The following is a 13,816-nucleotide window of genomic DNA, read 5'->3' as shown; positions in this document are numbered from 1 at the left end:
GCTCGGTTGGTTGCGTGCTTGCCTAGTATGTGTGATCCTAGGGCCAATCCCTGCCACTACTAATTTGGTGTGGTTGTTCACATACCCATAATATCACCCATAATACCAGCACTTGGGAGGTGGAGGCAGGAAGATCGGGAGTTCATGGTCATTCTTAACCACACAGGTAGTTTGAGGTCAGCTTGGTTACAGACTACCCCTCTCCTCACCCAAGAAGAGGAGGAAGTGAAGGAAAAAGAGGAGAAAGGAAGGAAGGAAGAAAGAAAGGAAGGAAGGAGGGAGGGAGGGAAAGAGGGGGGGGAGAGAGAGAGAGAGAGAGAGAGAGAGAGAGAGAGAGAGAGAGAGAGAGAGAGAGAATCTTCCAGCCTCCTCCTGGAATGCTACTGCAATCGCAGCACTTTGAGGCAGGGCTGGTGGCTTCCCTTCTTCCCGTCACAGCCCCATTCAGTCTCCCACCACCCTGTTCTCTGCAGAGACTCTAACAGACATCTTTGTTTTCACCTAGCATATCTTTGCACATCTGGATCTGACAAAACCACAGGCAAAACAAAGGTAAATGTCTAAAAAAAATATTTTCTATAAATAATAAAGTGGAGGGGTGTTGGTTTTGTTCTTTTGGTTTTCTGAGACAGGATTTCTCTGTTCTGGCTGTCCTGGAGCTCACTCTGTAAGCTTCTGCTAACCTTGAACTCGGAGATCCTCCTGCCTCTGCCCTCCAAGTGCTGGGCTTAAAGGTACTATTACTGCCCTACAATCAGGTTTTAATCAACTCCATTTAATATCCTCCTAAAGTCACCTAGGACTTTGTGAAACATCAGAAGAGCCAGGAGTAATGAATGGCCTGCGCCTTTAATCCCAGCACTTAGGAGGCAGAGGCAGGTGGATCTCTGTGAGTTCAAGCCTAGCCTCATCTACAGAGTGAGTTCTGGGACAGCCAGTATAGACTCTATCTCAAAAAAGGAAAAGAAGAAAGAAAGAAAAGAAAAGAAGAAATCAAGGCATAAATGGAAAAAAAAGATGATAAGAGGCAAAGAAAAATGTTCAGGGATGGTTCAGCAGGTGAAGGCGCTCACCCCAACCTGACCAGCTGATTTCTATCACTAGGGCCCACGATGCGAAGGAAGAAAACTAACTCCTGCAATCATGCAAGTTGTCGTCTGGTCTACACCCCGCCACACACACAAACATATCACATTCACACACAGCACACACATGCACACACATCCATACATGCTCACATACTAAAAATATTTTTCAAAAACAGAATTTCACTGCTGGCAACGTGGCATGACGTGTGCTCTAGGGACAAAGGCAGAGGGAAGACTGGCCATTCTCTGACGGAGGGCAGTTAGGCTGACCGCTCCTTCCTAACAGCACCCGTGGACAGCAGGAGACGAGAGGTCAGGCCTTCCAAGGTTGGACAACAAAAAAACCTCAACCTGCAAGTTCCACAGGAAGTCTCTTGTTTAAGGAAGATGGCCTGAATGAACAAATGGATGGGCCGATGGTCAGATTCTTACTGAGGATAAATTAAAGGGCAGCCTTAGAGGAAGAAGGAAACCTGTTTAACAAGGGAAGCATGGGATGCGGAGAAGGGAAGGCACCCCCACCCATAGATCTAAACATGGTGTCGGAATAAGAATGTTGCAACTGTCCCATAATAACAGCAAATGACTGTCAGCAAAGGAATGGGTAAGGCAAAGTGTGGGACAATGGCATAATGAAATATTATAAAATTGTAGACAATCCAGGGGGCTAATACCCAGCTCTAACAAACTGGATAAACCTAGGAACACAATATCAAGAATTTAACAGATTAAGTAAATATAAATACATTCACATGTAAATAGTTTACTAACACATTATAACCACTCTTGTATAATAATTTTGCATGTAGTAAAAAACATTTATTTTTTCATATTTATTCAAAATACGTCAAAATTGACAACTATATCTTACTAATCCATAAGTATTAAAAATCTAAATCTTAAAAGGAGGTCATTCTCCCCAGTCATTATTTAAAAAGAAGAAATTGATCAAAATAACTAACACTTGGGGACTAAATTGTTAAAGATCTGTACTGGTATGTCATTGGGTATTTGGTGAAATTTAAAGTTGATTCTTGTTTTCTGTTTTTGTTTGTCTGTTGTAATTAGCAGTATAAAATAGACACTCCCTTACCATGATGAGAACATTTATTAGAAATTAATAATAAGCAATTTTAGTTTCTGTTGCCCACCAAGAATGAGCAGCCCACCCTAGCCTAGCTCTCCCACTGATTAGAACAACAGACACTTGAAAACACAGGACTTCCGTCACCCCTTTCTCCGTGATTGACAGCTACACAGAAAGATCAATGAGGATACAGAGCCTCGAATAATACTATCAACTATCTCAATCTAATTTCCAAAACTTGAATTTGATTAGATCCTGAAAGATTAATAAAAACAGGCAGATTGGAGACTGAAGCCAAAATGCAGAACTCCACTGAGTAAGAATCCCGATTTTGTTTTTTCTCTTTTATCTCCCAACTTTGACCTACAGATGACCCCAGAGCAAAACTGTGCACCAGACACAGGGAACAGACCCTCTGGGTGAAATTCTGTCATCCCCCCCCACCCCCGGCCCCCAGCAGTGGGAAAATGGGACCCTGTGAGTCAGACAGTGTGAGTAGATCTTTGTTCTTTTCAAATCCTTCTCGGTGACTCTGGAGGAGCTGCAGACTGGAAACTGGCTGGCTGGAACACAGAGACATGTGACTTGTGGGTAGGGTAAGGAAGACATCACTACTGTTGCTGAGGGCCTGTTTTATTATTTTAACTTGGGTCTGAGGAGCTGTAGTCAACTATCAGGGCCTTGTCTAAACCTCCTAAGGCCTCCACTGCTGGACCGCAGCCTAGTTAACCTCCCTGGTGTTGTCCTTGTCCCCTGGCTCAATTTTGGCCCTGATAACTGTGCTATATATCAACAAAGAGAGTTTAAAAGACTTGGAAGGGATCCTTCAGAGGCAGTAAGTGAAGGATTTCCCCAGTTCTGTGTGCAAACCAACACAACCCCACCGTCACCCTCAAGTACTCAGGTAGAGAGAAGGCTCAAGGAATCCTGAGACAAAGGAAGCCATGTGGGGAAGGGACAGGAGTGTCAGCCCAGATTTTGTATCCAGTGAAAATAATCTTTTAAGATGAAGGTACAATAGGAAACAGTCTCAAATGAATGAAAACTAAGGGAAGTTATTACCCAAAGATATGCTCTTGGTGAATTTTAATAAAAAGATTTTAGCTGAGGAGAAATTTTATTATAGTGAAGTAGGCACTTGAATAAAAAGCAACAGAAATAGCAAATATTTGAGTAACTGTAATGGTTCATTCTCCACTTAGTTTAAAAATATACATGACTATTGGGCAGTGGTGGCACATGCATTTAATCCCAGCACTCAGGAGGCAGAGACAGGTGGATCATTGTGAGTTTGAGGTCAGCCTGGTCTGCAGAGTGAATTCCAGGATAGCCAAGGGTACACACGGAAACCCTATCTCAGAAAGCCAAACCAAACAAATGAAAGAAATATACATGACTGTTGAAAAGGAAAACTGTAGCTATTGGCAGTTTTCTCAGTATACGTAAGTGCAAGGTGAATGACAGCTATCAGATGAAGCAAGAAGGCAAAGGGAGTTCCTCTATCTTCCTTCCCTAAAGTTATAGATATTAGCTATTAGACTGAGTGTGGCCATATACATTCATAATTATCTAGTAAGTTAAAGGTAAAATCTGCTCCAATGAGTGTGTAAAGAAAAATAGAGCCAGGTGGTGGTGGCACATGCCTGTAATCCCAGCACTCAGGAGGCAGAGAGAGGTGGATCTCTGTACATTTGAGCCTACCCTAGTCTACAGAGCGAGTTCCATGGTAGGCTCCAAACGCTACACAGAGTAACTCTGTCTTGAAAAGCAAAAACAAAAAAATGAAAGAAAAGAGAAATGGAATATATGAAAGAACTAAAATAATTAAAAAAGATGAAGAAAAGGAGACTATAAACTATAATAGACAGAGAGACAGAAAACAAATCACAGAATGGTGCATAAATCCAAATAAACCATTAATTACATTAATTGTAAATGGTCTAAATATACAAATTAAAAGGCATGAATTTTTAGATTGGATGAAAACGCATGGTCTAGCTTTGTGGTAAAGTGTTTATCCAACATGCATGAGGCTCTCAGGTGGATCCCCACAACCACAAAACAAAAGGAATAATACAAATACATACAATAGCCAAATATCTCAAAGATTTAGCTATATTCTAAATAAAAAGAAACTTATTTTAGATATATTAGCTACAATTAAAAAAAAAGAAGAGCAAAGACCTTTAGTCCAAAAGGTACAATTTGTTACATTAACAGGATGAAAAAGAAAAATTACAATCACTTTAATAGATGCAATAAAAATTTTAACTAAATTTAATATGCATTTGTGATAAACACTCTTATCAAACTACAAATATAAAGAAACTTTCTTTTTTACTTTTAAAAATACTTAATTTTTAAATTTTTGTTGGGGGTTGGAGAGATGGCTCAGAGATCTAGGGCAAATACTGCTCTAGAAGAGGACCCAAGCTCAGTTCCCAGTACTCACATCAGACAGCATCATGACCACCTACAAGTCCAGTTTCAGGGAATCTTACGCCCTTTTCTGGCTCCTATGGGCATTATACTCATGTGCACAAACTCACATACAGACATGTACATATATATATAGAACTAAAACTACTTAAAAATAAAGGTGTGGGAGTGTGTGTTTGTGTGTGTGTTAAAAGACAATTTACAGAACTGAGGAAGTGATTCAGTAGTTAAAAACGCTGGTTGCTCTTCCAGAATACCTGGGATCAATCCTCAGAGCCCTCGTAGCAGCTCACAACCATCTGAATTCCAGTTCCAGGGAATCCAACACCTTCTCCTGGCCTTTGCTCCAGGCATGCACACTGTGCCCACACATACATGCAGACAAAACACCCATACTCAAAAAAACTAAATTAAATTTAAAAAAGACAACTTGCAGGAATCTGTTTTTCCTTATGCCATGTGGGCCCCAGGGTTTGAACTTGGGTCATCAGACTTGGGGGGCAGAACCTTCACTTGCTAAGCCATCCACATATTATATGGTTGTAGATACAGAACACTCTAAAAAGGCAAAATGATGGGGCTAGAAGACAGACAGTGGCTGCCAGCAATTGAGGGTTCAGGAAGGGGCTGGTCCTAGAAATTGAGGACCGGTAGCCATGGACACGCCATCATGGTTGTGGTGATGATTGTGACCAGACTTTTAGAGAATCCATCTAACTATATGTTTAAAAAGTGAATTTGCTATACATATGCTAACTTTTTGTTTGTTTTTGAGACAGGGTTTCTCTGTATAATAGTCCTAGCTGTCCTAGAACTCCCTCTGTAGACCAGGCTGACCTTGAACTCACAAAGACCCACCTGCCTCTGCCTCTGGAGTGCTGGGATTAAAGGCACATGCCACAAACTTTAATTTTTTTTATTTAAAAAAGAAAACAGTAATACAATATAGCCTTACAATATAAGATTAAGAAGCCATTAAACTTTTACTTATTAAATGGTTATAATTTAGGAAACTTTGAGATAAAACAGTAAATGAAAAAGCACACAAATTGGAAAATATAGTATGGGCTTAACTATACATATATTATATATAATAAGTATATGTTATATATAATGTTTGTTATATACAATATAACATAGCATGCATTATGTACATAGTTTTTAAAAAAAAAAAAACTGCTTTCAGAAGGTAGACAACTCATAAATTATACCCAAATGATAACAGAAGGTTCTATTGGCTGATATTTAAAACATTATTTTTTTGGCATTCTCTAAATTATATATGCTTCCAATATTTTCTGCAATAAGAGCTAGGTGTGGTGGCACACGCCTTTAATCCCAGAACTTGGAAGGCAGAGGCAGGAGGGTCTCTGTGAGTTTGAGGCCAGCCTGGTCTACAAAGTGAGTTCCAGGACAGCCAAAGATACACATAGAAACCAGGTCTCAAACAAACAAACAAACAAAAAGATTTTCTGCAGTATGGCAGACAACTCTTAGAATCACTCTGATCCAAATAAATAAGAAGATATTCAATCTTGAGTAGATTTTTAAGCATAAGCTGGGGCTGGGGAGATGCATTTGGAGCTCCAGCATCCACACAAAGTGGCATGCAGCGGCACCCGTCCATAACCCCAGCACCGGGAGGCAGAGGGTCAAGTCCCTGGGGCTGAACTGGTGAGCTCCAGATTCTGTGAGAAACCTTGTCTCTGAAAAGTAAGATGCGATGTGGCTGAGGAAGACTCCTGACCTCACCCCTGGCCTCTGCACACACGTGTGCACATCTGCACACACCTGCAGCCACATTTGGACATATGCGTGCACACACAGATATCCCGTTAAAAGGACAACTAGCGGCCTGTAAATGTGTAGCTGAGGGGATGGGTAACCTCTGTGACGGGTCCTCTGTCTTGTACAGCGTCAGGATGACCTCGTCTGTGTGAGACTGGACCAGCAAGTGGAAGGTCTTCCTTATGGTACTCTGGGCAGCTTTATCGGTGACTCTGTCTATGTGGAAGCAAATTAACTGGATGATTTCTGGCACCTGAAAGAACAGGGGGGAGGGGCATTGGTTGTTTTGAGAGTGGGAATCACCATTTGAAGTAGCAAACAGCATAGCGCTCAGTGTCAGGCCAGAGCACACCCGTTTGCAGCACTCGGCCCTGGCCAGCCACTCCCGGAGGACTGTGGACCTGTGGCCTCCAGACCTTCAGAGGGGCAGATAGAAAGCAGCTATGAAGGGCCATACCAGGTCTGGAACACATGGCAGGAAGAATGAAGGAAGAATGACTTGGGAAGTGGAAGAGAGGACTGTAGGACAAGGTGTTGCCTCTCTAGGGAGGGAGGGACTGGCTAGCTCTTCTGTTTACTGGCTTATGGAGCAGAGGCTGCTTCGTGTTGCATGGCATGGGCTCTGAAGCTTTGGATTTGAAAGACGCTTCCAAAGTTACCTTTGTGACTTAGAGGATGATTTTTATCTTCCCTGCGTTTTCTGTTCTCACTTAGAAAACAAAAGGGGTGATTTTATCTCCCTCAGCGTCAGAGTTAGCACACCTGCACAGACTGGAACAGCGCTTCTCAGCCTTGGCGACTGAATGACCCTTTCACAGGGGTCACAGATCTGATATCCTGCATAACAGGATACTGACATCCCTATTTGTAACAGTAGCAAGATTACAGTTATGAAGTAGCAACGAAAATAATGTCATAGCTGGGGGTCACCACAACACGAGGAACGGTACTAAAAGGGTCACAGCATAGGAAGGTTGAGAACCGCTGTGCTAGACCATTATCTGTCATGCACGAAGTCCAGAAACTTCGATCTCCAAGGCTTATGGCCTCTTTGAGCCTTTCTTATTTTATATTAATTGTGTGCACGTGCAGTGACTCTGGAGGCTAAAAGCAAAGGATCCCCTGGAGCTGGAATTACAGAAATGAGCTGCCCGATACGGGAGCTGGGAACCGAACTTGGGTCCTCTGGAAGAGCAGAACTTGCTCTTAACCACTGAACTCTCTGTCCAGTCTGATTTTAATTCTTTTTAAGGAAGTAGTTTGCAAATAAAAAGCTATGACTAAAGTAATGAAAACCTGTCTCGGTTGGAGTTTGGGTATAACATGGTGTGTTCTCATCCTTGGCTTACGCCATGAACCAAGGCTGCAATAACTCGGTGTAATGGGAGAAAATTGACAAAAGACGGAGAGCTGCTTCTTCGTGGGGTGCCGAGAACCGAACACAAGCCAGGGGACAATACAGAACTACATTTCGAGAGCTGTGTCTAAGAGGGTGACAAGCGTCTTTACCCTCTTTCCCTTGCATGCCTGGCTCTCAGGTACATTAGTCCCATCCGATTCTGTATCCCTATCTCATTCTTCCCCACAAAAATGCCTTTTGCACTACTGCAAAAACAGCTCACCATATAGACTTTTCCCTTCCGAGTTAAGGCACTTGGGATTCCTTACGCTCAAGTGGATAGGAAATTGATCAAGAACCCCAAACAGGACAGAAAGATATCGAAGCAGTGTGTCCACCAGCGCCTACCTTGGCAATTTCTTCAAGAGGGTACTTCAGAATGACCTTCAATGTCTTAGAGGCTGCTAAGACATTATTTGTGCTGCCGCTGGTCATGGCCTCCATGGCCACCATGATCACATCGGCCCTCTCTACAGGGGTCAGGTATTTCCTGAAGAACTGAAAGAAGAACGGGACTCTCCATTCCAGCATCCGCTCGAAGACTGCCCCGAAACCTCAGGCATCCACAGAGACCCATCAGACAGGCTTCCGTTAGGAGGCAGCCTAGGGAGCATCTCTGATTTGAGGTCAACTCTAATGCGTTACCAACCCCTGATGTCCCCAAGCAAGAGCAATAGTTTAGACAGTGTGACACAGAGGATGATACCAAAGGCCTTTTTTATTTCTAAACTTGAAATGCAGTTAGGCGAGCCCACTGGAAGCATGTTCTATGCCTAGTGACTGTACAGCCTTGCCAAGGAAGTAGAAAGCCAGACCTGCCTCACATAGGAATCTGCAAACATGAAGCCCATTGGGGTCAAGCAATACTGGTGCCAACTCTGTGTGTGGCTCCATTGTTGGGATCTAGGGAGGACTGGATAAAATGATGCTCGATATCTTTGCCTTCTGTGTACTCACCGTCATCCAGGGTTAGGACAGAGGGAAGACGGTGTGGAGAAAAATGCTAAGAGTGGCTGTGGCAGGGCGCTGAAGCTAGCCCCGAAGACTGAAAAGACTTCCTGGAGTACAGCACCGACGAAAACGGGGACGAAGTTCCAGAAGTGAGGCAGAATGTGTGAAGGTTGGGGGCAGGAAGGCCCTCAGTGTGACTGCTGTGTCTCACATGGAAGATTGGAGCCAGCAGGATGAGGAGACTGAGTAAGGACAAGGCAGGGCAGGGCAGGCGAGAAACCAGACCGTCAAGGTCCTAGGGGACCACCTTAGGAGGTTCAGACTTCAGAGAAAGCCAATGGGGAGTTTGTGCGCAGTTGAAGGTTTGTGTTTTAGAAATGTGGAAAAGGCCTGGCAGAAAAGATGACTGAAATGGAGCCTTCGGTAAGAGGCTACTGTATGGACCAGGCGAGAAGTGATGGGGACTCAGAACGGTGGCGTGGGGCTGCAGCGGGGTGGGCAGGTTGCAGAGCTAGCTACTCAGGAGGCAGAGCAGTCAGATGTGGTGTGGCATTGGACATGGGGAGGGAGGGACAGAAGGAACAAAGGACACATCCCAGATAGCTGCCCGAGGCCATCTGGGTTGGCTGAGCCTGGAGACACCAGCCCTGCCTTCTAAACCCCCTGGTGACCTCAAACTTCACACAGCTAAGTGTCACTAGAACGCACCTTACACCTTTAGCCTCCTGTCCCTGAGAACTTGGATTTGTAAGCACTTCTGTTTGTTGCAGTTAGGACTTCTATAATCCATGACCCAGACCCCTCTATGACCTACTAACCCTCCCACTCTGGGCATCCCGTGCACGGTGGGCATCTGGGTTACCAGTGTGAGGTTCTGCATGTTCGCCAGCCAGTTGCCACGGAAATGCTTCTGTAAGTCCTTCAGGATCGTCTCTGTCTTTGGTCTGACACCTCCAATCCAAAAGGAGCAAATAAGGGGCTAAGCCTCATCAGAGGAAAAGGAACCCACACTCCCATCCCTCCTCCAGGTCTCTGAGAGCAATAGAGACAAACGGATTAAACAGTGCTCGCCCCAAAGAATAAAGGGGGTTCTCTAGCATTTAAGTGAAGGGCGAAGGGAGGATGTGGGCTGGGACTCAAGCTGGCCCCTATTCCTGTACCACAACCAGATGTGGACTCAAGTCACCCCCATTGAATCACAAGAAACTGCCTTTGGGGGGGGGTACCTTGGTACCTCTGTGATCATGACTGTTTGATATAGAACAGCCAGCCCGAGCTAGTGGGAGCTCACAGACTCTGGACTGACAGCTGGGGAACCTGCATGGGACCAAACTAGACCCTCTGAATGTGGGTGACAGTTATGTGCTTGATCTGTTGTGGGTGGGATGGCTGGCAGTCACACCAGGACTTATCCCAGATGTATGAACTGGCTTTTTGGAGCCCATTCCCTGGGGTGGGATGCCTTGCTCAGCCTTGGTATGGAGGGAGGGACTTGGTTCTGCCTCAAGTTGGTATCCCAGACCTTGTTGACTCTCCAAGGAAGGCCATACCCGCTCTGAGGAGTGGATGGAGGTGGGAAGGGGAGGGAGTTGTGGGGCAGGAGAAGGGGAGGAAGGAAGAACTGGGGTTGGTATGTAAAATAAAAAGTAAATTTTTTAATTAAAAAAATATGAAAAGAAAAATATCCCCACATTTGTTCCCCAAGAAAAGATGCTTACTTCCTAGTGTTACAAATACGGTTGGGAGGGGACATCTAGGAAATACTGAGGTGCCAAGTGGACCCCCATAAGTAAGCTTAGCTGCCCCCTCACAAGAATGTCATTGAAAAGGACATAATATCAGGGATGGGGCTGGCATTTATCCAAGTAAAGTTTCTAGGTTTGATCCACTGATCAGCTGGCCTCCTTGCATCATGGCATATCCTGGCCCCTCTCAGGTGCGCCCGCTAGAGGGCCCAGCTTTGGGGGTACATCTGAAGCAATGCAGATCTCCACCAGCTCAGTGGGTCCAGCTGCAGGCGTCCACCCAGCTGCCGCCCACTTACTTCTCTGAAGCACAAGGATGGTGAACAAGTAATACAGGGCCTCCAGCGCTCCTGAGCTGACATCCTGGTTGGGATCCAGGCAGAAGATGCTGAAGGTCCCGATCAGCCTCCCGATTATGGAGAACGATACCATGTGCTGACGGGAAGCAGAAATGGTCACCACATCATCCCGAGGCAGCTTCTCTCCCCGAAGGTCCCCCACCCCAAATTTCTTCTTCCTTCCACATTCTTCTATCATTGCCTCTGTGTGCCCCATGCCTCCCTACCCCACACTGTCCTGGCCAAGGAAAGCATCCCTAGCCAACAATAAGGAAAGGAACAGATAAAGCCCTGAAACACCTTACCCAGTGGGCACTAGGTCTCCATCGGCTGTCTAGGCCAAGGACCCCAACCAGGCTTATTGGAGCTCATTAGATCCAGGAGAAACCAAAAAACAAATCAAGTCTCTTGGTCCTCAGGGACAGAAATACACTGGAGCAGAAAAGTGGGACATACTCTGTCTACCTGCCCTCCAGTGGCTCCTGCAGAAGCCGGGTTCAACCAGAGGCACTGTACAGAGAAGCAAGGCCTGCTGGGTCTGCCTTGCCACGAGCGACCTCAAATACTCACTGATAGTTCCGAGAAATTGCAAATAAACCTCAGCAGTCGGGAGATGGTGCCCAAGGCTCGGGTCTGTTCGTGCACTTTGTCGGTCATCATTAACCAAGGTAAGATGATCTGCGGATGGGACAGAGACGCATCAACGCGGCCGTGGAGCAGCACTGCCTTCCTCGCCAGAAAAGACCGACAGAGGACTCTACAGCAGTCACGGAGGAGCATCGCGACGCCGCGAACTTGGAAAGACGAGTTATCATTCACTCAATCCGTTCTGAGCCTCTTCACCTGGGCGATAGTTCCAGGGAGAGCAAGGCGCAGCTTCGACAGCCAAGAGGAGCAGGAAGAAATGGAAGACACATCGCCCCCACCCGCTAAGCCAGAGAAGTGTTCTCTGAAGGGTGAATTCAGAGCCAGTGGTTGCTATGGCTTGATAATACTGTGCTTCCAGTCAGGGCTCTGTGGACAAGAACTCACAGCGTCCTCCCGCAGTCCTGTGGGATGGGATTTTTATAGCTGTTTGAGTTCGAGGTCCCACCAGTGAAAAGGGGCCTTTGTCCTGCTTGGAGCTTACTTTTGGGGTCAGAGCCGAGGGACAGGACCCTTTCTCCCTATCATGGCCATTTTTTAAAAAAAAAAAAAAGGGGGGGGGGAAGCCTGGGTGGTGGTGGTACATGCCTTTAATCCCACCACAGTTCCTTTCTGAGTTGGATTTCTGAGTTGGAGGCCAGCCTGGTCTACAGAGTGAGTTTACCACAGCCAGAGCTACACAGAGAAACTCTGTCTCAAAAAATAAATAAATAAATAAATAAATAAATAAATAAGTCAATTAAATTAAAAACTAAAAATAAATAGGAAAAATCAGGGGCTGTAAAGGAGAGAGGGAGAGAGAGAGAAAGAGAGAGAGAGAGAGAGAGAGAGAGAGAGAGAGAGAGAGAGAGAGACTGGATGGGTTGGATCTGTGGCTCAGTGATACAGCATTTGCCTGAGGACCTGGATTCAGTTCCTAGCATTAGAGAGAAACAGAGGGAGGAGGAGGATGAGAGAGAGGGGAAGAGAGAAATAGAGAGAGACAGAGACAGAGAGAAGGAGGGGGAGGGGGTAGGAGAAGGAAAGGAAGGGGAGGATGAGAGAGGAAGAGAGAAATAGAGAGACAGACAGACGGGGTGGGGAGGGAAAGGGATGGAGAAGATGAGAGAGAGAGAAAGAGAGAGAGGGAGAGAAAGAGAGAGAGGGAGAGCTACCGATATCTGGTATCCAATACAAATTCAGACTTGTAGTAGATGTATACTTAAAATCTACAATTCAGCTGGGCTGGGCAGCTCACACACGTACCCTAGCATTCAGGAGACAGAGGCAGGAGGGCTGCTGTGAGCGCAAGACAAGCCTGAGCTCTGAAACCCAGCCAATAGGAAGGGAACTTCCAGGCCAGTGCCTGCTTTATTTCTTCACGCCCAGTGACTCAAGTATACAGTGTTTTCCCACTAGGGTCTTACCCTCGAGTTCTGCTGGGCAGTCACGGGCAAGAGAAGTTGCCTGCATTGTTTGAAGGATTCATGGAGTACTCTTGATCGATATCTTAAAGGGAGGTAACTATACACCTGAAGCTGGGCTTTTTAAAGTTTGATAGCCCATGGTGTCTGATAGAGGCATTATCCCTCTGTTTAGGGAAACTCCATTCTAAATTCTTTATATATGGTTTTTACGTAGCTTTTTCCTTCCAGTGATCTTTAGTGTTATTCTATAGTTCAGAGTTAAATTAAAACAAATTATGATGCAGTATGTTACCATAATTTTATACAAAAGATTCTAAATGAAGTGGTAAATATAATCCAAATTTTGTGGCATATAAAATGACTCACAGATTAAAGAAAAGTCTGATGCTAAATGGAATAAAGAGAGTGCTTACCTCAGGGCGAGCCCCCACCCAGCTAAGCTTTTAATTTGTGAAAAGGAACTAAAGAGAAGCTTAGGTCCTGGTGTGTTGGGACACACCTTTAATCTCAGCACCCAGGAGACTAAACCGAGAAGATTTCAGAATTCCAGGCCATCCTGGTCCACAAAGCAAGTAAAGCAAGTTCCAGGAGAGGCAAGCTTAGGCAGTGAAGGAAACCATTAAACCCGGGAAGCTAGTGTTATGGTTTTCTGTCTCTTTAAGAGACAAGCCACGCCCACTCCCACTCCGCTCCCTCCCCCATCCGCTGAGGCAGGCTGATCTCCAGCTTCTGGCCTGAGCTTGCTCTTTTTTCCATCTTCCTCTGGGAGAGGCAGCTTCGCTTCTGCCTCTCTCCCCACTTCTCTGCTTCCCCCCTTCTCTGTCTCTTTCTCCTCATCTCTCTCCTCTCTCTCCTCTCTCTCTCTCTCTCTCTCTCTCTCTCTCTCTCTCTCTCTCTCTCTCTCTCTCCCTCTCTCTCTCTCCCCCCCCC

At 45.5% G+C, this 13,816-nt stretch overlaps 1 protein-coding gene across 1 annotated transcript in view; it reads right to left on the bottom strand.

The window, feature by feature from the left end:
- The window catches only part of LOC126504971 (maestro heat-like repeat-containing protein family member 7), a 33,241-nt gene that overhangs the window by 9,859 nt on the left and 9,566 nt on the right, over window positions 1-13,816 (bottom strand). The window contains exons 8-12 of the mRNA XM_050147596.1: window positions 11,406-11,513; window positions 10,797-10,932; window positions 9,615-9,703; window positions 8,150-8,299; window positions 6,501-6,655 (exon numbers count right to left, since the gene is read on the bottom strand). Coding sequence (XP_050003553.1) covers window positions 6,501-6,655; window positions 8,150-8,299; window positions 9,615-9,703; window positions 10,797-10,932; window positions 11,406-11,513 — 638 coding nt within the window. The remainder of the gene's footprint in view (window positions 1-6,500; window positions 6,656-8,149; window positions 8,300-9,614; window positions 9,704-10,796; window positions 10,933-11,405; window positions 11,514-13,816) is intronic.

Source organism: Alexandromys fortis, unplaced genomic scaffold, assembly GCF_014885135.2.
Source record: "Alexandromys fortis isolate MF-2015 unplaced genomic scaffold, M_Fortis_MF-2015_v1.1 scaffold_58, whole genome shotgun sequence".
Taxonomy (NCBI): Eukaryota; Metazoa; Chordata; class Mammalia; order Rodentia; family Cricetidae; genus Alexandromys; species Alexandromys fortis.
The sequence above is the reverse complement of the archived record's forward strand: the minus strand, read 5'-3'. Positions and strand labels throughout refer to the sequence as shown.